Genomic DNA, 20,885 nt, shown 5'->3' with positions numbered 1-20,885 from the left:
GACAGGCAGGTGAGAGCCCAGCTCTGCCCCGAGCTGTGTTTGCCCTTATCAGACACATGAGCTTTAGTTTGTCTACCAGGAAACTGATTTCTACCTTTGAGCTGTCAGTCTGCACACAGATACCCATGAAATCCGTGATTTTTGCACTCTTAGAGACTTTGAACCTGCTTTTTCTGACAACCCCCAATGCTCCTTTATATCCTTGTATATTTTCATTTTTTTTCCTCTTTTCTCCCAGGAGTTGATGTAACTCACTCTTAAAAACTGACTTGGAGATGAAACTTGGCATTTCAGGTCCCAGCCCGGGAGCAAATGAAGTTACCAGTTATAAACACACACCAAAATCTGTTTGGACACGCTGAAATTACAGGAGCAGAGGATTAAAAGGATCCAAGACGCTTTATTTTGTTTTAACTTCTGCAGCTCCACCTGAGTGTCAGTTTGCAGCTGCTTGCCTCACAAGATGGGTCCTTTTTGGTGTTTTTATCCTTCAGCTGGATCGCAGTGGATTTGGATTTTTCACTCTACAGCAGATGGGCTGTGATGTGGTGAAGAGATCCCAAACTGGGATGCTGGGGTGCTGCCAGCTGTGTACCCCTCATCCAACCATCCCCGTGTGGGTCTGCCCTGCAGCAAGGGCAGGGTCTGGTGTTCTACAACAGAAGAGTTGTAGGAGAAATCCAGGTGTTGGGGCCTTTCCAGAGCCTCTCCTGTGTGGCTTGAGATCCCAGAGTGACAGGCAGGAGATGGGGCAATAAGGACATGCAGGGATGGCAGATAAGAGGCCTCACTTCTCCAGGAGGAGCTGCTAATATTTATGGCACGAGACACTTTGCCAATTAAAGAATAAATCAGGGGCAGATAAGGCTGGGGAGCGTTCCACACATCTGCCACACAGGGAGGTGATGGCACAGCATCTGGGACAGCTCTGATGGTCCCAGCTACTCTGATTTCTGTCACTGCAGCAGAGCTGGGAGCTACCTGTGCCAGCAGAGCCCCCCCAGCAGCTGTCCCTGGTGTCACTCCAGCCTCGCTCAGTGCCCTGCTCTGCTCCCCAGCGTGTGTGAGCAGCTGCAGCCTGGCCCCAGCCTGTTTGTTATGCATGTTACAGCCGGGCAAAGCGAGGGTCGATACGATGTTTAATATGCTTCATGCATAGTGGAGTCGCTCTGGTCCATCAAGCCACTAATACACATTCTTACAGGGCTGAGTATCATTTATTAAACCTGGAGGGCTGCCTGGGAAGGGGGGCCGGGGCGCTGGGGTGGTACCGGCGGTGCGAGAGTTTGCGGAGGAGCCGCGCACACACACACACAGACACACACACGGAGTTATTTGTTGTGCCTCACGGATGGCAAACGAAATAAATCGCGCTGCGAGCGCTGCCCGCCGTGTGACACGGCCCGGGGACAGGCAGCGGGGCTCGGGGGCACAGCTGGCACTGCTCAGCATCGCTCCAGGAGCCCCCTCCCGGGGCTGCCGCTGCAGCGCTGCGCACCCCGTTTTTCTTCTTTCCCATTTCCCCCTTCCTTTCCCCCTCTCTTTTCTTTTCCCCCATCTTTACCCCTCTCCTTTCACTTCTTTTTCCCCTCTCCTCTTTCCCTTTTATTTCTGCTCTTCTTTCTCTCTTTCCCCTCTCGTTTCCTTCTCTCTTTTCCTTCTCCCCACTCTCCTTTCCTCATCTTCCCCCCCCCTTCCTCCCCACCTCTAATTTCCCCTCCTCGCCCCCTTTTCCTCTCCTCCCTTTCTTTTTTTTGTTTCCTATTTCTTCCCCCCCCCCCACTCTATTTTACTCATCACTTTAAGAAAAATAAAAATACAAAACCCAAAAAAAAAAAAAAAACAAACCAACCCCCGAACAAAACCATCAAACACCACCCAACCACCAGCGCCGCGCTGTCCGCGGGCCGGCGGGGCGGGCGCGGGGCGGCGCTGCTCGGCTCGGCTCGGCTCGGGTTGGACTCGGCACGGCTCGGCACGGCTCGGGTTGGACTCGGCACGGCTCGGGTTGGACTCGGCACGGCTCGGGTTGGGTTCGGCTCGGCTCGGGCACGGCTCGGGCACGGCTCGGGCGCGGCGCTGCCGCTCCCCCTGCGCGGGCCCCGGCGCGGAGCCGGGCGCGCCCGGCGGAGTTACATTGTTGGAGTTTGCCACAACTGCGGGGCCGCTGCGGGGCTGCAGCTTCCCCGCTGCCGCCTCCTCCTCCTCCTCCCTCCCTTCCTCCCTCCTCCTCCTCCTCCTCCTCCTCCTCCTCCCCGTGGGTGTTTTTTTTTTTTTTCCCCTCCCCTCCTCCCCCCCCCCCCCCCGCTGATTTCCCTCCCCTCCGCCCGCCCTGCCTGTGTGTTTTCGCCGCCGCTCTCGCCGAGCCCCTTGGCATGAGTTAAGCACCAGCCATGGACACCAAACACTTCCTGCCGCTGGGTGAGTTCTGTTCCGAGAGATTCTCCCTTCCTACCGCGGGGGGTGGGGGACGATAAAATCAGCGCCTGTCCTGCCGCTTCCCCCGCCATCCCCGGCTCCGCTGCCCCTTCCCCGCAGCGCGCACCGGGCCCGGCGGCCGGGGGATGCGCTCGCCCCTTCCCCGGGGAGCGGCCCGGCCCCGGCCCCGGCCCCTGCCGCCGAGTTGGGCATTTTTTTTTTGTTTTGGTTTGCTGTTGTTTTTGTCGTGGCGCAGCGCTGGGGAGCGGCGGGCCCCGGCTGGGGGAGCCGGGCCGGGCCGGGCCGGGCCGGGCTGGGCTGGTGGGGCAGCGGCCCCAGCGGCGCTTTGGAACGGGGCAGCGGCAGCGCCGAGCCCCCTCCCCGCCCGCGGCTCGGCAGCCTCCGCTTCCCCCTCTTGCCTTGCCTTCCCCCTCCGTTTATTTATTTATTTATTCATTCTTTAATTTTTTTCTTTTCTCCTTTTTTTTTTTTTTTTTTTTTTTTTTTCTTTTTCCCTCTCCTTCCCGCGGCATCCGGGGCGCGCAGCGCATCGCCGGCTCCCGGACCCGCCGCTTTGGGACCCTCCTGCCTTTTTATTCTTCTTTTTCCACCCCCCCACCCCCTCGCCCCCCCCACCTCCTCCTTTTAGCTGCGTTTTAAAACCTATTTCCAGCCGGAGTTTGCCATCGTTTGGTGACTGAGTCAAGTCCTGGCTTGTAAAGGCGAATGCCTCCTGCGTCTCGCTTGCAGAAGTGATATTGCAGAGCTCAGGGCTCGGGCTGGGGGGAAGAAAAGTTTGAGCGAAGTCGCCTGGCGCCAAGTCCTGGCGAGGGGGAAGAGGGGTGGGTGTTGCCATCGCTGTCCCCGCTCAGCCCGGTGGCTCCCAGAGCTGCTCCATGGCCAGCGAGACCATCCCTGGGCTTTAAATCTCCGCTCAGCCTCTCCGTGGTGTGTTTTGTTCATTTTTTTTCTCTTCTTTCTTCTTGGTGTATTTTTGTTTTCGTATTTTTACTTGTTTCGCTTGTAAATTGCAATTTCGGTTGTTGCTTTCAAAGTGCAGAATAGCTAGAATACAGCACAAGGTTTCTCACCAGCCCAGCTCGCTGAGTGGGTTTCCAGGGCTGTGGTGGTCTGGGGGCTTTGCCAGGCAGACCCTGGCTCTATGGGCTGGCATAGCTGTAGGTGGCATCTCTGTGCCCCCCAAAAATCCCATTTTTACAGTGCCCATGTGAGATGCTGCTGGAGCCAAAAGCATCTCAGCTGCAGCGTGTCCTGATTCCAAATCCAACCAGCTCCTTTTGCTGGGGTCCATGCAGCTGCTGGGGCTCATCCCAGCAGAAGGTCCCTCTCTCCCCTCACTAGTGTGGTTTAAATAATTTGGGGGATTCACATTTCCTTGGATGCTCATGTGAAAGACAACCCAAATCTCTGTTGATCCGGGCAGGCTCGGGCCTCTGTGTGTGTTAACTGTGTTTTCTGTCAGTTATTATTTCTGCTGTTATGCTCTAAATGCTGAGAAATACACTGTGTTATTAGTCAGGTTGGTTTGAGGGAGTAGGAGGGGGAGAGTCTGTGAGTGCTGGCTTGGAGAAGGGTTTTCACACTGGTGCAAGTGGAAAACAACTGATTTATCTGCTCCTTTAGAGATGTGCCACACAGCAGCAGCATCCCCAGCACAGCCTTACTGGGGGAGGTTAAAACTTCTCATCCTTGTCTCAGGAGCAAATCCATCTGTTTGGGGTCTGTGGTCTGGGGTGGTGCTGCTGCAGCAGAGACTCCCAAACTTTATGTGCTGGTCTTTGGTCGCTGATGACTGGGAGAAATCCTTTTGGCTGCACAGGGGTTGCTGCAGGTTTTGGAGGGTCCTGCTCTGGGCAGGGCAGGCAGGTTGTGTCCAAAAGCTTGTGAGCAGTTTGTAGGATTGAGGGGAATATGAACTGAGACCTTCCCAGTGAAACCAGAGCAGAGCTGGATGAGCCATGGGGCCTCTTTAGAGGTGGAATGGTCCAAAACCCACCAGCTCCCAGCTCTGCAGAGTGCCAGGGTGTTTCACCAACTCTATCTCGTGTCATTTTTGGCAGCTGCTGTTGGAAAAACCAAGGGGAGGAAAACAGCCCAGCTTGTGGGGTTTGTTGCCCTGCACACCAGTACAGGCCTGAGCTGGGGAACAGCAGCAACGTGGCCAAAATCCCACTCTGTTCCTGCATCCCCATCAAAATCTCAGCTCAGTTTGGCCCAGCAAGGCCAAACCTGGTGGTGGTTCCTGGCCAAGTCCTGCCCGTGGTTACACTTAGATAACCCTGCTGATGTCACTGCTGGAAGTGTGGCCAGCACTGGGCACTTTTAATAGTAGTATCTCATTTTCCTGCTTCTCTGGAGAGCTCCCTGTGAGGACAGCACGTCCCTGGGCATCTCCCAGGCTGGCTGCTGTCACCACTGCCAGGATAACCTGCAGCCTGGCACGGGGGCTGTGGGCACAGGTGAGGCTTAAAACACCTCAGGGTCCAGCAGGTGCTGCCTCAGAGCCACCTGGAGTTCCAGTCCTGCCTTTACTAGGCTTAGCTTGCTCAGGACTGTCCAGCTTTTTGTTCCTCTGTGTTGTGCTGGGTGTCCAGGAGGAGGAAAATGTAGAACAATCAGTGGTGCAGGTGCTTTTGGGGCTGTGGGCATCAGCTCTGGTGGGGTGTGTGGGCTGAGGTCAGGCATGGGGTTCTTCAGGTGCCTGCTTCTTCTCTGACTTTTACAGTGCTCTTAGTGCCTTGTTTTCCCTTTGCCCATTCCCTGGGTATGTCTGGGGAGGAAGAGAGGGGTGGTGGGCTTGGGGAGCTCTCTCAAGGCTCAGCTTTGTGGGTCAAGAAGCAGTTGATGGGTGTCTGAGGGTGGTGCTTCCCTCCAGAGGTCACTCCAGCGGGTTGTGACCTCTGTGTGTCCCTCTCCCCAGCCCTGCAGCCGTGCCAGGGCTGGCTGCAGCTGCCCTGGATGTGGGGTGAGGCCTCTCTGTGTTCTCTGCTCAGTCCTGCAGGGGCTGGAGTGGGAATAAATCTGAGGAAAACAGCAAAACAACCCCCAGGTCCAGCTGGGACAGCCCAGGGCTGGGGGCTGCTCTGTGTGAGCATCTTCATCCTGCATCCCCTGGATCAGCCTGGATGCTGCACAGAGCATCTCTGGGCTGAGACCTCATAAAGATGCTCCTTACTCTTTACACCCTCAAAATCTGGCAGCTGATGTGACAATCAGCAGGGAGCAGAACTTCTGGGGGATGTGGGAAGCATCTGAGCATCCCAGTGAGGAAGGAGGAATCCTCTGCCCCACATCTGCTGGGCTGGAGCAGGAGGGGAAGTCTGGCTGTGTCCTGCTCTCTCTTTGCTGGAGCCTCGTTGACATATGCAAAACAAGCCAGGAAGGAATTTTTTGTCTTTTCCAGAATCTGGGCTGTGACAGTGAAATAAATCCTCAGAGCGTCCCTGAGTTTATTCCACAGTCGTCCTGCTGTGTTGGAGGGAGCATTTGTGTTTCTCAAATTTAGGGCATTTTATTTATTTAAAAGAGAGTGGGGGAGAAAGCCACAGAATTTGAGTTATTCATTGCAAATATTATTATTGGCGTTTTGCTCCTGTTGAGGGAAAAAAAAAAAAACCCAACGAGGGGGGAATCAAAACATTTCACTGGAAAATACACCCTGGCTTTGTCCCACCCACATCTTCAAGGCAAAAATAAATATTTATTAAGCAATGGGTTAAAAACCTTTTTGTTGAGTATTGTTTTCTGGGAGCAGGGGTGGGTTGCCATATGTCAGAGCTCTGCCACTGGGTTGAATTTTGGATTTTTTAAGTTTTTTGGTTTTTCTTGTTTTCAGGATGGTTAAAGAAAGAAACAAACAGAGCAGCTGTGGGTGCTGCAGGGCTTTGGGGTGTGCTTTGGTCCTGCCCTGTCTGTGGGCTCTGTGTCCCTGTGAGCATCCTGGTGCCTTTTCCTGGGGATTGTGTGTGCTCAGAGTATTCCCTGAGCTGCCTGAAATCCCCAACTCATTCCTGCTGTAAATACAGTGAGACAGCAGGAGCTGGGGCTCAGCAGGGTGTGGGGATGGTGTGGGGACACTGAGGGGTCCCTGTGCCCCAGCTGGGCTCCTGCTCTGAGCCAGAGCCTGGCATCCCTCAAACCCCTGCTGGCCAAGTGCTGCAGGGACCTTCCCTGCGAGCTGGGCAGCCTAATTGGGCTCTAATTAATCCTTCCCTGACTCTGATTCCCCTGACAGAGCCATCCTCACCTCCCCTGGCAAGGGCAGGTGCTGGAGCTCTCCTTGCTGTGCCCTGTGGTGTGGAGGGATCTGGACATTTCAGAGGGGTGCTGGGGGATGTGGAAGGATCTGGGCACTCTGGAGGGATGCTCAGAAGTGTCAGGGATGCCCAGCACTGTGCCAGGATGCTCAGAAGTGTGGAGGGATGCTCAGAAGTGCCAGGGATGCTCAGAAATATCAGGGATGCCCAGCACTGTGCCAGGATGAGCTCAGAAGTGCCAGGGATGCTCAGAAGTATCAGGGATGCTCAGAAGTATCAGGGATGCTCAGAAATATCAGGGATGCCCAGCACTGTGCCAGGATGCTCAGCACTGGGGGGATGCTCAGAAGAACTCAGGATCCATCCCCAGCACTTCCCTAATTGCTTCCTAAAAGACCCAGGTGGGCTCTCCCAAGTCAGTCGAGCTCCAAAGCAAAAGGGGAGGCAGCCTGGGTGGTTTTATTTTAATTGATTTTGTCAGGAGTTGCTGTATTTTATTACATTTAAAGACTAGACTCTGGAATAACTTTGAACGTTTGACACGCACACAAAAAGCAGCTTTCTGACATTTTCCTCTTTGCTTGTCTTTTATTTTATTTCTTCCCCTCTCCTCCTCCTCAAAGGGAAGCGTGTGCCTGGAGGGAGGACAGAGGAGGAGGAGGGAGGAGCGGCTGTGTCTCTCCAAAGGCTGCTGGAACATCAAGGCAGCGTGGAGCAGATGAAATAATATTGCAAATAAGGATTTAAAAAACCCTACAGAAGGATCCCCACACATGCCAGCCAGCTCAAACTGCCAGAAGATTTTCAGACAGAAGCAATTTAGCCTGGGAAAATGCTCTATTGTTGAGATGGAAACTGGCTGTGAGACCTTGCCTTCTCTCTGACAAGGTTTGGCTTACAAAAAAGCAAAGCAAAGTCAAGGAAACAACCTGAGTTTTTATTTAGAGGGGAGGGAGCTTTGCAAAATGGAGGGAGTTATCTGAGATAAACAGGGAACAATTCCCCTGTGAGAAAGGGAAGAAAGGGCTCAAATTAAGCCCAAAAGCAGCTCCTCTCCTTTGAAATTTTGTTTAACGTGGAGTTAAAAAATAATCCTGTTCAAACAGACCATTGGTAAGCACGAAATGCTCGGGCTTTTTTTTTTTTTTTTTTCCCTTTTTCTCTTACTGTGATCCACATGAAAAGTTCCAAGGTTGCACCTTGGGGCTGTAATTCTGCCTCTGCACATCAGGAGGGGATGGATCTTGGTGTGCCCAGGTGAGGCTGATCCAGGGTGGGAAACTGAGGCACACAAGAGAGCCTGAGCTGGGAACGGGGCCCGGAGCCAGGGCGTGGGCTGTTTGTGAAACCTCCATCCAGCTGGCTCCAAAAAAAAACCCCCTCCCAAAACTGCTTTTTGGATCAGGAGTAAAGAAAAGCCCCCAGGTGGGGTTTGTGGGCGAGCCAGGTGTTCCCAAAGCACGGGGCAAGGGAGAAACACCCTGAATATTTGGGTAATTAAGCAGCAGGATGAGGGCTGGCATCCCCTTTTCTAGCACAGATAATCCCTCACTCTGTGCTCATTGCTCCTTCTTCCAAACCCTGGGGGATTTGTTGTTTTTTTTTTTGGTTAAAGGCTTGTTTATTTGGCCATGAGTGGAGGTTGGTGGTGTATTTGGGTTTGGGTCTTGTCTGAGCCTTTCCCTGGATCCCATCAGCTGCAGGATCTCTGCAGAGCCAGGAGATAAAAGGGCCAATAGCAGTATTGGGGACCAATAAAATGGTAATGGGATTCCCAGCTGGTTGTTGCTTTTCATGGGCTCCTCTTTTGTAGAGTTTTGGCTTTCTTCAGCTTTACAGACTTGGGGAAAAAAATCCAGGGAGGGGGAGCTGAGATTTACAGCCCCTGAGCTGCTGGGGCAGCTCCTTTGTGCTGGGGAGGGATGCCCAGTCTCATTTCAGCTGGGTGGGAAGGCAGAAACATTTGATTATTGTTTTTCCATTTCTGGCTGACAAGTGAGTGCTGGAGGAGAGTTGTTTTCTTTCATTCTTTTCTATTTTTTTTTTTTTTCCCTTTGCTGTGAACTCTGTGGGCTGCTGCGAGACGATTTCCTTGTCTCCTACGTGCCCGTCCCGGGGTGGCAGTGAGGCAATGGCACTGGTGAGGCAAGAGGGGAAGGAAAAGTGCAGGAGAGGGTGAACTTCCAGCCAAAACACAGCCTGAGGCACGGGGGTGGCAGGAGGGGGGTGATCTTTCAGCCAGAATCCTCCCTGGGACATGTGGGATGGGAGGGATGGCGAGTGGTGGAAGGGGAGAATTGGATCAGGGAGGCAGGAGCAGAGCCTGGGGCTGACATGGAGCTGTTTGGCTGCTCCTGGGGATGTGTAGGATGGCTGAGAGTGGTTTGCCAGTCCCTCAGCCTCCCTGCCCTGCTCCCAAGGACCTGTGTGCAGGTGGGGGTTCTTGGAAAAGGGAGATCAATGAATGAGAAATGCCGTTTCTGTGCTGGCCATCCTTACCACACTGAAATGGGCTGCCCTTCTGCCCCCACCCTTTCTTTTTCTGTGTGGGATGAGGGGTTTTATCAGGCCTGGGGAGCCCTGGCTGTGCCTGGTGTGGAGGATCCATGGTCTCTGACAGCGTGGGACAGGTTGGGGATGCTTGAGCTCATTGTGGTGGGGAAATCCACGATCCCACACTGCATCCCATCAGTGTTGGGGCTGCATCTGGAGACTCCTCACACCCCACAGCAGCCCTGGGGGGGGATGTTGAGTGGGGTAGCAGCAAATAAAGGTGCCAAGGAGGGAACCCAAGTACCCTGTGAGGGAGCAGATGACTCTAGCGAGCTGAAAGCCGCTGTCTCAGAGCTCTGCACCTGCGTGACCAACCCTCCCTGCTGACCTGCACTTGTTCAAGTGTGACTTTCAATTGATCATAAAAATCCAGTGTGATTCACAGCACTCCTGCCCTGCAGCCTGCAGTCTCCCTGCATTCAGTAGCGTGAGAGAGCAGATTGCCCTCCAGTTCATCCTGCTCAGCCTTAATGGGGGAGCTGCTGCTTGCTGGGGCTGCTCCCTCTACACTCACTCCTGGAATTTATTAATATATACAGTGCTTTAGCATTTCACTTTAATTTTTTTTTTCCTCTCCAATTTATGAAGAGAGGCTCCTCTGCAGGCAAGCTCCCCAAGCTGGGGATGTGGGGAGAAGGGAGGGAGGTGCAGCTCCATCCCGGCGCAGCCCCCGCGTGCGTGCGTGTGGCTCACAGACAGTGAAATTGCACCCTAGAGTTATAAAGCAATTGTCTAGCTCAGCAGCAGAATGAGCATGAAATGGTGCAGAAAGCAACTAAATAAAATTGGGTAAGGCAGATGCATGAAAATAATGACATCTCTATCCTGTAGTCAGGCGCGCTCGCTCTTCCTCGCTGATAAACTTTTACAACAGACTTTGCATTTATTTTCCTGGGGAACTCTGCTGCTGTGGAGATGTGGTTGGTGTGGGGTGAGCCCCTGTACCCCCTCTCCTGTTTTTTGGGGCTGTGCATCCCTGCCCCCCTCTTCTATTGCTGCTCTCCCTGTCTCCCTCTTCCTTGGTTTTGTTTTCAGAGCAGGATTTTTATGCTCAGTCGAACACCAAAGCGATAACCTTTGCGACTTCATTTCCTTTTTGGTGGCCGTGCCAGGCTGAGGGAGCCCTGGGAGCTGGTGGCTCTTGGGGTGGCCTCCCTTGTCCCATGCAAATGGGCTGGGGAGATGCTTTCCTGGTCTGCTCTCATTTTTCTCCTTTTCCCTGTAAGGCTGGGGTTGAGCAGGCTGTTGTGTGGGGTGTAGGGATGGAACACCAGGTTGGTGCAGTGGTTCTGTTGTCCCTTCTGGTGGTGACACCAGGGCCACCTGCTCCCACACTCTTTATTTATCCAACTGGATGGATTAAAATGCTCCCAGTTTGTGCCTGGAGAATTGACTTCAGCTGTGATTCCTCCCCAGCCTTTCCCCTGGGCTCTGTGCTGCTGTCCCTGCTCTGACAGTGCCTTGGAGTTGTTGGCCTCAGCTCCCCCATCCACTCCCAGGGAGCTGATGCTCCCAGCACCATCCAATGTTTTGCTCATTTTGTGCCAGGATCCCCGTGGAGACTGGGAACAAGCAGCTCCTCTTCCCACCCAAGAGGCCCTTTAGGTGACATTAGGGCTGTGTCCCTGCTGTCCTCATGTCCTCCTGATGGACACTGGGCACTGCTCCACGTGCTTGTGGTGCCGGGGATGCCCTTTGTGGACAGGGAGCTTTGGAGAGCTCAGGACCGAGCTGCTCGTGGATTCTTTTCCTTGTTGGCAAGGAAAAACCAGCCCTGGGCTGTGCTGGTGCCTGGGGCTCACCACCCAGCCTGTCTGCAGCAGAATCTCCATCTCTGACTCTGCCTAGCTGGGATGTGCCCCTGGGGTCCCAGATTAGCTGCTCCAGTGCCTGCCCATCACACGCAGCCCAGCGTGGATCCCACGCTCAGCCCCGCAGCACAACAGCAGCACACGGCATTTCCCCCTCCTCCTGCAAAATCCCAGCTCCTCTGGAGCGAGGCAGAGCAGGAGGTTTCCCTGCAGGGATTATTCTGGCTCTGGGCAGCCGGATGCCAAAAACCCTGCCAGTTTTTTTTTTTTTTTTTTTTTTTTTGCTGGTGTGGTTCCGCAGCACCGGAGCGGCGAGGAGGGAAATGCACGCGTGCAAAAATCAGTGTGAAAGCATAAATCAGGCCAAGAGTGAAAGGTTAAAGAAATCCAGAGGAAGCAGAGTGATGTGCGTGATAGAAAGGGGTTTCCTGTACCTACAGAGGCCACCCAGGCTCCCTTCCTGCCGGGGCAAACCAAAACTTTCTGCACCCCTAAGCAAATTGTGGCTGCTGCTGTGAGCCAGCCGTGCCAGCCTGGGTGTTAATGCCCTGTGCTTTACAGGCTGCTCTCCCAGCCCCTGCCCTGGGATTTATTTATAGGATGCTCAGGCAGGTCCAGGGAAGCTCTGCAGTGCTGGAAGGGCAGGGTGCAGTGACCTGTGCTGCCCTAAATCCACGTTCTCCCCGCTGCCATCCTTGCTGGTTTTTTACCCTGTGCTGCTCCTCATCAGGGTCCGGATATCAGAGGGGCTCCAGGAAGAGTTAAAGCTCCTGGGACAATTACCTGCAGGCCCTTATTTAAGCACTGAGGAAGGCTTAGCTGATCCCAGCTGGAGATAGCCTGGCCCCAGGCCAGCAGGTACCTGTTGTGTGCAAATTTGGGAGACTTTAAACAGCGGTTCAGAGCAGGGACTTGCTGGGAGCAGGACCCCCAGAGGGCAGTTTGGGGTGGCTGATGCTGGCACCCCGAATTACACCCTGCCAGCACATTCCTCTGCTGCTTGTAAGGCTGGGAGACACGGATTTCACTGGCTGGGGGGTTTTTGGCAGTGTTTGGAGCTGTGTTTTGGTAGTGGGGCTGCTGTGCTTTACTTTGGGGTGTCACCCTCCTCTCCAGGGGGCAAAACCAGCAATTCCCTTCTGGCAGGTTGCTCCCCTCACCTGTGGGGCAGGTTTGTTCTGTGGAAATCAGAGGGCTCAGGCTCTGGCTTTTCCCAGCAGGTTTTTTTTGGGGTGGCTGAGGGTGCTGGGTGCCTCTCCCTGCAGGCACTCAGGTGCTGCTCAGGTTATCCCAGTGTTGAGCCATGGGAGCTGAGGCTGGGCAGGAAAAACCTGGAGGAAAAACCACGTCTGGTGAGGTTTCAGGGCCTCTAGGTGTGTGCAGGAAATGTTGCAGGGCAGGGATTTCTTGCAGCAGGTCACAAACAGCAAGGTGCCCATCTGGAACCCACGCACACAAGGAGGCTCCTCCTCTCCTGGTGCCATCCCAAAACCCTGGGGACACTCAGGGGATGTGGGGCTGCTCCAGGAATCCTCCAGGTCTCGTTCTTGGAGCAGTTGCATTTGCCCTTGGATGCTGGGAGGTGCAGCCCTGGGGACAAAGCTTGGTGGAGCACCCTAGGAATGGTGTTGGGGGATCCCCAAAACTCTTCTCAGGGCTTTGCCAAGCAGGCAAACCATAGGATACAGCTTGGGAAGCAGTGCCATGGAGGGTGGAACTCATCCCTGAGAGCAGAGAGATGCTCCCCAAAATCTGGGGACCCCAGAGCAGCCCTTTGTAGGGAGAACTTTGGGGTGGAGGAGTGCTGGGGAGGAAGGGGTGAGCCTGGAGCTGGGAGTAGGGATGTGCCTGCAGGGTGGGAGCAGCCGGTCCTGCCAGTTCTCCCAGGCTCTGGGAAGTCCCTGGAGCTGCAGTTGAGGCCAGGATGAGGTCCCAGATCCCTCTCTCTGCCACCACTTTCCAAGGGCTCTTCCTTAGCTGTGCTTTGAGAGCACAGGCTGTGGGAAAACACAGAGAGAGAGTTTGGGAGTAAAAGGCAGCTCTGCGTGGGAAGAGCCAGTGCACTCCTAATTCAAAGCACCTTTACAAATGAATCAGGTAGAAGTGACTCTACAAAAAAACAAAAAGGTCAACCCCAATGCATTGAGCTGCCCTGTAATTGTCAGTGTGGAAATCATGGACACATGAGGGATTAAATCCACAGCCTGGATTTGGTTCTGGGGGTCCCGTGGGCCTTTGGGCAGAGGAGCTTTTGTCAGGGTGGATTTTTTTTTGTGGACCCCGTGGCAGGAGCTGGAGCTCAGCATTGATTTCATTGAGTGGTTTCAAGATTGCATCAGCTTAACCAAGGACTGGGATTGACCTGCAGTGATTTGCTGACTTTATTATTAAGGCAATGATGGGGCTGAGCTGCAGGAGAGGGATTTCAGTGCTCTCTGCCTGCTGGGATGACTTGGAGCAGCACTGGCAGCACTTCCCCAATTTTTCAGCCCTTTTTTGCTTTGAGGAGGTAAAATCCTGAATGTACCTTGTGGGTTCATTGAGGAGAAGGACTTTCCATCCCAACTCTTGGCCCTGTCAGTAGCTGCAGAAGAAGAACATTATAAGGAGCTATTCATCATTGCAATTATTTTATTAAGAGAACACTGTGTGCTGGGGAGCTGGAAGAGATGGAGCTTTGGGATGTTTTCAGCATTATAAATACGGGTTGGTTACATCACCCAGCTTTTCAAAAATGGTGTGTGTCGTCCTGGTGAGAGAGGATTTGCAGACAACCTTGGAGAGGAGAGCCAGGTGGCTGTTCCCAGCAGGGACAGCAGTGCCACTTGTCTCTGCCTCTCCCTCAGGAATGAGGAGAGAAATCTCTGGTCTCTGCCAGGCAGGAATTGGAGCCTGTTCTGGGCTGGACATGCTGGAATTGGCTCCTTGGGGACAGGCACATCATTCCCACAGCAGGTGACACAGCACGCTGCTGCAGCCTCACACTGCCAGACCCCAAAATGCTGCTCTGGGGGCTGGTTTGCAGATTTGTGTGCTGTGCAGGTTTTTCAGGGGTCACCCAGCTGGGTGCCAGCTCACCCTGCTGTGCCAGGGCTGGTGGCTTGGCTGGTCCCTCTCGGGCTGGCACCTCCAGGTGCGTTATCACAGGGTAAAGTCCACCATGGGAAAATGCCTGGTGGACTTTTAACTGCAGTCCTCTGGAGAGCCCAGCTCAGAGAGCTTTAACTGTTTCCTGGCAATCTGCTGGAAGGTGGGGAGTGGAGGAGAATGGGCTGGGGTCAGCTCCCTGCAGTGGGGGCTGGCTGGTGGCTGTGCCAGGGTGGCCACAGGGATGTGCCAGCTGCTCCTGGGGTCACCACTGCTTGTCCCCACTGCTGGCACAGCTGTGATCTCCCAAAATGCTGCTCTGGGGTCACTGGGCTGTGCTCCTCAGGACACAGCCAGTGTCCCTGCCCTGCTGTCCCTGCTGCTGTGTGGATTCAGAGGATGGGGATGAGTGGGCATCACTCTGCAGCATCCTCACCTGTGGGAAGCTGCATCTGGAGGCTGAAAGCCTCCAAAAATGGCATTGCCATTTTTGCTGTCCCACACTCTGGTTTTGCCTCCTGCTTTAGACACCTGAGTGCCTGGTGGGATTTATTTCAGCATCTTCATCCTTCTTCCATTTGCCCTTCCCCTTGCTTTTGTTTTGCAGCTTTTTCCCCCCTCCAAGGTGTGAGTTTTGTTTGCTCTGGGTGGGTCTGTGAGTCCTGAGCAGGTCCCCACTGCCAGCCCAGCTGGTGACAGCAGCACAGCCAAGCAGCCACCCCTCTGTGTCACCCTTGCTCAGTGGGGACAGGGACAGGCTGTGCTCCCAGAGGGATTTACAGGGGAAATCCATGCAGTTAGGATTTTGGGGATGGCGTGGCTGGCTGTCCCTGCAGACACAGCTCAGTGGAATGGGGGAGCTCCCCATGTGCCACCAACTGTGCCCTCACTGGAAGTGATTCCCAAGTGAGAAATTCCCACTGTGGAAGCTTTTATTACCGGGCAGAACTAGGTTTGTTTTGTTTATCATCCATTTACTGGGCTTTGGAGGCATGCCCAGAGTTCTCCAATTTTGTGTGTGTGTGTGGATGTGTGATTTATTAGGATTCAGGGCTGGGGTTTCTTTTTTCTGGTTTAATTTTCACTTCCTCAAACTGACAGGCCGTTTGAACAAACTTCTTTTGGATAATTTCCTCTATAGTTTTCGACAGCCTCCTAAAAATAAAAAGAGAAAACATTGCAACGTGGTCGATAATTAAAAAAAGCCTCATCTGTGACCAACCTGGGCCCTGATTTTAGTAACGAGGAGAGCTCAGAGAGCTGGAAAAAAAACATGAATTCACTTTTTGGGTGCTTAGAAGTTTTGACAGCACTGCAGGGATGGCTGGCTTTGCTTGTTTGGCCGTGGGGCTGTGATCCCAGGCACACTTGGGCACGTGAGTGCTCCATTAAAAGCACTGTGTGTGTCTAAACCCTGCCAGCTCCCAGCTCTGCTTTCCTCCCCACAGCAGTCAGGAAGAGGGAGGAGAGAGGGAGTTAAAAAAAAAAAAAAATCTGTTTAAGAAACGTTGGAAAATGTAATAGGAGCCTGCAGGGAGCAGGTAGGCAGACACCTGTAGCTGCCTTGAGCTGGGTTTGCTGGCAGGGTTTTTATGAGGATTTCACAAGTGTGGGTTTGGAAATGGCTCAGGGAGGGTTTGTGCTGGCTGTTCTCTGGGTCTGTGGCAGTGCTGGGGGGACACAGGGTCCCAGGGGCTGTGCTGTGCATCTCCTGTCAGCACTGAGATTGAGATGAGGGAAAACTTCCTTTCCCACTGTCCCAGCTATAAAAGCATGAGAGAGAGAGAAAGAGAGAGATTTCCCCCAGGGATCAGCAGTGATAAAAAGGCTCTCTTTTGAAAAGCAATGAGAGAAAAGAAGTGTGTCTAATCCTCACAGAGAAGAAAGGGAGAACATCTCTCTGCTGTGAGCAGGGTGGGGGCTGCAGGAACCCTGGTGTGGAGGAATCCTCTGGGCAGGAGCAGAGACAGGTTTTATTGCTGGGATGAGCCTGGGTGGGCTTGGAGGAGCTCTGGGAGCTGGGTGCAGGGTGAGGGCAGTGCTGTGAGTGCTGCTGCCTCAGCCCCAGTTGCTCAATCCCTGCACAGGAGCTCTGCGTGGGAGAGACTTGCTCAGATTTTCTCTCCCCTTTCCCCCTGGCCCTGGAGGAGGCTGGAAAGGGGAGCTGCAGCCCCGAGGGAGGAGGGATGTGTGTCCCCAGGGCAGGTGTCCCAGGGCCTGCTGCAATCCTGGATCTCTTTTTCCTGATGATACAGGGCTGTGCAGCTGGCCTGACTGGCTGCAGCAGCTCCCTTTCCCCTTTTCTCCTTTCCCTTTCCCTTTCCCCTTCTCCTTTCCCCTTCCCCTTTCTTCTTTCCCTTTCTCCTTTCCCTTTCTCCTTTCTCCTTTCCCCTTTCCCTTTCCCTTTCCCCTTTCCCATCCCCTTTTCCCTTCCCTTTCCATTTCCCTTCCTTCTCCTTTTTCCTTCTCCTTTCCTTTTTTTCCTTTCCCTTTTTCTTCAGTGACATCCCCAGTGTCCACTCTTGGTGCAGAGGCTGCTCTGTCACCCCTCAGTGATGGGACAGTGGTGGCTTGGCTGCTGGTCCTGTGCTTGCCACGTCCCAGCTGAGGCCACCAGGGTGCTTTTATTGCTGTTGTGGTTGATGATTTATTTCCAGCAGCATCCACCCTGTCTTGTGACTTGATTAAAAATTAAAGCCAGCAGAGTGGTGTGGTGTGGCTGCTGTGAGCCCAGGGTCCCTTCCCTGAGCCCTGTGGGGTTCCCAGCCTGTGGAGTGGGACAGGGAAATCTGGGAATGGCAGGGAAAAGGTGGAATGACCTGTCTGGCCAGGAGGGGATGGAGAGGTGGGATCAGTAGGATCAGGATCCTTTCATGGGCTGACAGCTTGTGAGTGTTTATTTGTGTCTTCTTGAGCTGAATAATGGGAATCCCCGGCCAATAAAATCCTCATTAGGTTGAAATTAATGAGTTTATGTTTCAAAATACAACAACAACACCACTCAAACCCACAACCCTGCAAAGGGAACTCCATCAGGAAGGGATGGGGCAGTGAAATGGAGCAGATGGGGAGGAAAGCCAGGCTGTTTTTGGGGTGCAGCTGCTCCCTGCAGAGCCTGGTGGGCAGAGGCACAGTCACAGGGGGGCTGCAGATTTTGGAGACACCCATCAGCATTTTGCTGTTGGAGTGTGTGCAGGGAGCTGAGCCACATGGCTTCAGAGACAATACCTCTCCTGTGTCATTGTCACTGCTGCCTGGACACTCTTCTTGGTGGCAGCAGGGTTGAAATTCTGAAGGTGATCCTGGGATGTCACAGCTGACAGCTTCAGTGCTGGGGGTTTCTGCTTGAACCAGTGACTCAGGAACCCTCACAGAGAAAGGGGAGCAGGAAGGCAGCTCACAGCTCTTGTGAAAGACACAGGCTGCCTTGATACCTGTAATTAAAGCAGGTGTCAAGGAATGAGCTGCAAATTCCTCAGGGGGCATTGCCTGAAAGTGGCAGCTCCTCTCTGGTCAGGAGCTGGGGAGAAGCTGCTGCTGAGCCCCCAAGGACCAAATGTGAGCCCCCAGTTCCTCTCCTTCCCAGCAGTGAGGAATTCAGGTGGATGTGAATGTCTTTAACCCATCCTGCAGCTCCAGCCAGCACCAGGGAACCACCCCAGTGGAGCTGCAGGAGTGTGCCTGCTGCTCATGGGTCTGCCCTGGGCAAAAATCCTCCTGGGAAACATTTGGGATGTTATCAGTGGCTGAGCTGGGCAGAGAGGTTTGGGGTGTTTGGGAATTGCAAAGGAGCAGGGGCAAAAGGAGGTTGTGGAGGCAGCAGTGGGGTGGGGTGGGGTAGGATGGTCTGGGACTTGGAGGAACCCTTGGGGACACATCCTGATGGATGCTGGCAGTGCCACCCCAATGGTTCCATTCCCCTGCAGTGCCTGTGTTACCCCCCCAGCATGTCTGTCAGGGCAGGGAAACTGAGGCACGGGGATGATTTTGTGTGTTTGCTGTTCCCAGTTGCAGCACTGGTCCCTTTTTCTCCAGCCACTCCCAGGGCTCCCTCCATCCCCAGCTCCATCCCAGCAAACACCAAATCTGCTGAGCAGATGGAAAAAAATTCTAAAAAGAGGAAAAAAGAAAACAAAACCAACACCCTGCCCAATAATATGAGGAAGAAATGTTGGTGTGTCCTGGGTGGATTAGTCGAGACTCCTTGCTGGATTCCTCCAAAGGGAGGTGCTCGTGCTGGAAGCCAGCCACCAGCTGGGCCTGCTGCATTTTTCCTGGATTCTCTTACCATTTGGGGACTGAACTTTAGTCTGGAAAAGATGTATTTTTAACTCAGTTGTGTCTGAGGTTTGTCTCAGCTCCGTGCTGCTTGGCTTTCTCCTGTCCTGGCCGTGTGGTGGGAGGTGAGGGCCGGACCTCCATCCCAGGCTGGGCCAGGAGGAGGAAGCAGAGGAGGAAAGATTTATTCTGACACAAACAAAACCATTGCAGGAGGTGCCTCCTGCTTGGCCCGGGAGTGTGGAGCAATGGGAATGGTGTGCCAGGAGTGATGGTGCTGAGATAACTGTGGAAAGCAAGGAAGGGATGAATACCTTGGAAAGGCCTGATGGACCCAGCCACCATTGCCTTGGAAACAGCCACTGGAGTGTGCAACATCCCTGTCCCTGCTCCCCTCCCTCCCAGCTGTGCCCCCTGGGCTGGGCTCAGCCTGGCCAGGCTCAGCCCAGAGCCCTGCCCAGCTTGGTGGGCCCCTTGTTTATTTAAGTTGTCACAGTGGCTCTGCAGGGTGTCACTCACTTCCCCTGCCTGGGGACACGCCCGCCCCAGCCAGCGGGACAATCCGGGCTGTGTTTCCATGCTCCAAACAAATCAAACAAACCCCTGCACTGTTATTTACAGCACGGGCTCGGGAAGAGTCCAGCTCAATATTGTTTCCTCGCTGAGTTTTTCCCTTTGTGGCTCACACACGAGTTTGTTGTTGTTGGCTGCTCCCGAGGCCGCGGTCTCGCGTGCTGGGGCTGCTGCAGCCGGGGGGGCTGGGCTGGGCTGGGCTGGGGGCTCTGAGCACTGGGAATTACTGGGAGCTGGGCTGGGGGGCTCTGAGCACTGGGAATTACTGGGAGCTGGGCTGGGGGGCTCTGAACAGTGGGAGCTGGGCTGGGGGGCTCTGAACAGTGTGAGCTGGGCTGGGGGGCTCTGAACAGTGTGAGCTGGGCTGGGCTGGGGGGCTCTGAGCAGTGGGAGCTGGGCTGGGGGGCTCTGAGCAGTGTGAGCTGGGCTGGGGGTTCTGAGCAGTGTGAGCTGGGCTGGGGGGCTCTGAGCACTGGGAATTACTGGGAGCTGGGCTGGGGGGCTCTGAGCAGTGGGAGCTGGGCTGGGGGGCTCTGAGCAGTGGGAGCATCCCTGGGGGCTGGGCTGGGGGGCTCTGAGCAGTGTGAGCTGGGCTGAGGGGGCTCTGAGCAGTGTGAGCTGGGCTGGGCTGGGGGGCTCTGAGCAGTGTGAGCTGGGCTGGGCTGGGGGGCTCTGAGCAGTGTAAGCATCCTTGAGAGCTGGGGGTGCTCTGAGCAGTGTGAGCTGGGCTGGGCTGGGGGGCTCTGAGCAGTGTGAGCTGGGCTGGGGGGCTCTGAGCAGTGGGAGCATCCCTGGGGGCTGGGCTGGGGGGCTCTGAGCAGTGGGAGCATCCCTGGGGCCTGGGCTGGGGGGCTCTGAACAGTGTGAGCATCACTGGGGGCTGGGCGGGCTCTGAGCAGTGTAAGCATCACTGGAGTGGGCTCTGAGCAGTGTGAGCTGGGCTGGGGGGCTCTGAGCAGTGTGGGCATCACTGGGGTGGGCTCTGAGCACTGGGAGCATCACTGGGAGCTGGGCTGGGGGGCTCTGAGCAGTGGGAGCTGGGCTGGGGGGCTCTGAGCAGTGTGGGCATCCCTGGGGGCTTGGCTGGGTGGGCTCTGAGCACTGGGCATCACTGGGAACTGGGCTGGGGGGCTTTGAGCACTGGGAGCTGGGCTGGGGTGGGATCTGAGCACTGTGGGCATCACTGAGGGCTGGGGTGGAATGGATTCTGACCATCATGGGTATCCCTGAGAGCTGTGCTGGGTTCTGGCCATCGTGGGCATCCCTGAGAGCAGGGCTGGGCTCTGAGCACTGTGAGCATCCCTGGGGGCTGGCATGGGGTGGGTTCTGACCATCGTGGGCATCCCTGAGAGCAGGGCTGGGCTCTGCCCACTCTGGGTATCTCAGGGAGCTGGTTTGGGGTGGCCAGGACTGGGCTCTGTCCCTCATAGTCATCCCTGGGAGCTGGCATGGTGTGGGATTTTCCCACCTTGCTGGTGGCTCTTGCTCCATGGCCCACCTGGGATTATCCATGGCAAGTTGGGAAGGGTGGCTCTGCTTTTGTGAAGGGATTTTGCTGCTGCTGGCACAGCAGGGATCTCTTTGGGGTGAAATATTTGGGGTTTCCTGCAGAGGGGTGGCAGGTGATTTTCCATCCATCCAGCAGTGTTGCTGCAGCCTCAGTGATGCTGGAAGGGACATTTCTTACCAGGGAGGGGACATGGATGTAAAATTGTCACATTTTCACCCTGCTGCTTTCAGGCTGGGATGGGCAGGGGTGCAGAGGAGGGTGACACCCCCCTGGTGCTGAGCTGCAGACACATTCCCATGGGCAGCATATGGCACTAACCCAGATGGGAATCTGCTCCTGCTCACAGTGCTCAGTGTGCTGGCCACATCCCTGCAGGGG

At 54.8% G+C, this 20,885-nt stretch overlaps 1 protein-coding gene across 2 annotated transcripts in view; it reads left to right on the top strand.

Annotated features, from left to right (window-relative positions):
• The first annotated feature begins 2,098 nt into the window (after window positions 1-2,098).
• RXRA (retinoid X receptor alpha) overlaps window positions 2,099-20,885 on the top strand; it is a 102,218-nt gene continuing 83,431 nt past the window's right edge. Inside the window, exon 1 of one of the 2 annotated variants that reach the window (XM_079323893.1) lies at window positions 2,099-2,421. In XM_079323893.1, coding sequence (XP_079180019.1) covers window positions 2,394-2,421 — 28 coding nt within the window. In that variant the 5' untranslated portion in view covers window positions 2,099-2,393. The remainder of the gene's footprint in view (window positions 2,422-20,885) is intronic. The other variant, XM_079323894.1, reaches the window with a different exon arrangement.

This window comes from Erithacus rubecula (assembly GCF_903797595.1).
Source record: "Erithacus rubecula genome assembly, chromosome: 21".
Classification (NCBI taxonomy): domain Eukaryota; kingdom Metazoa; phylum Chordata; class Aves; order Passeriformes; family Muscicapidae; genus Erithacus; species Erithacus rubecula.
The sequence above is the reverse complement of the archived record's forward strand: the minus strand, read 5'-3'. Positions and strand labels throughout refer to the sequence as shown.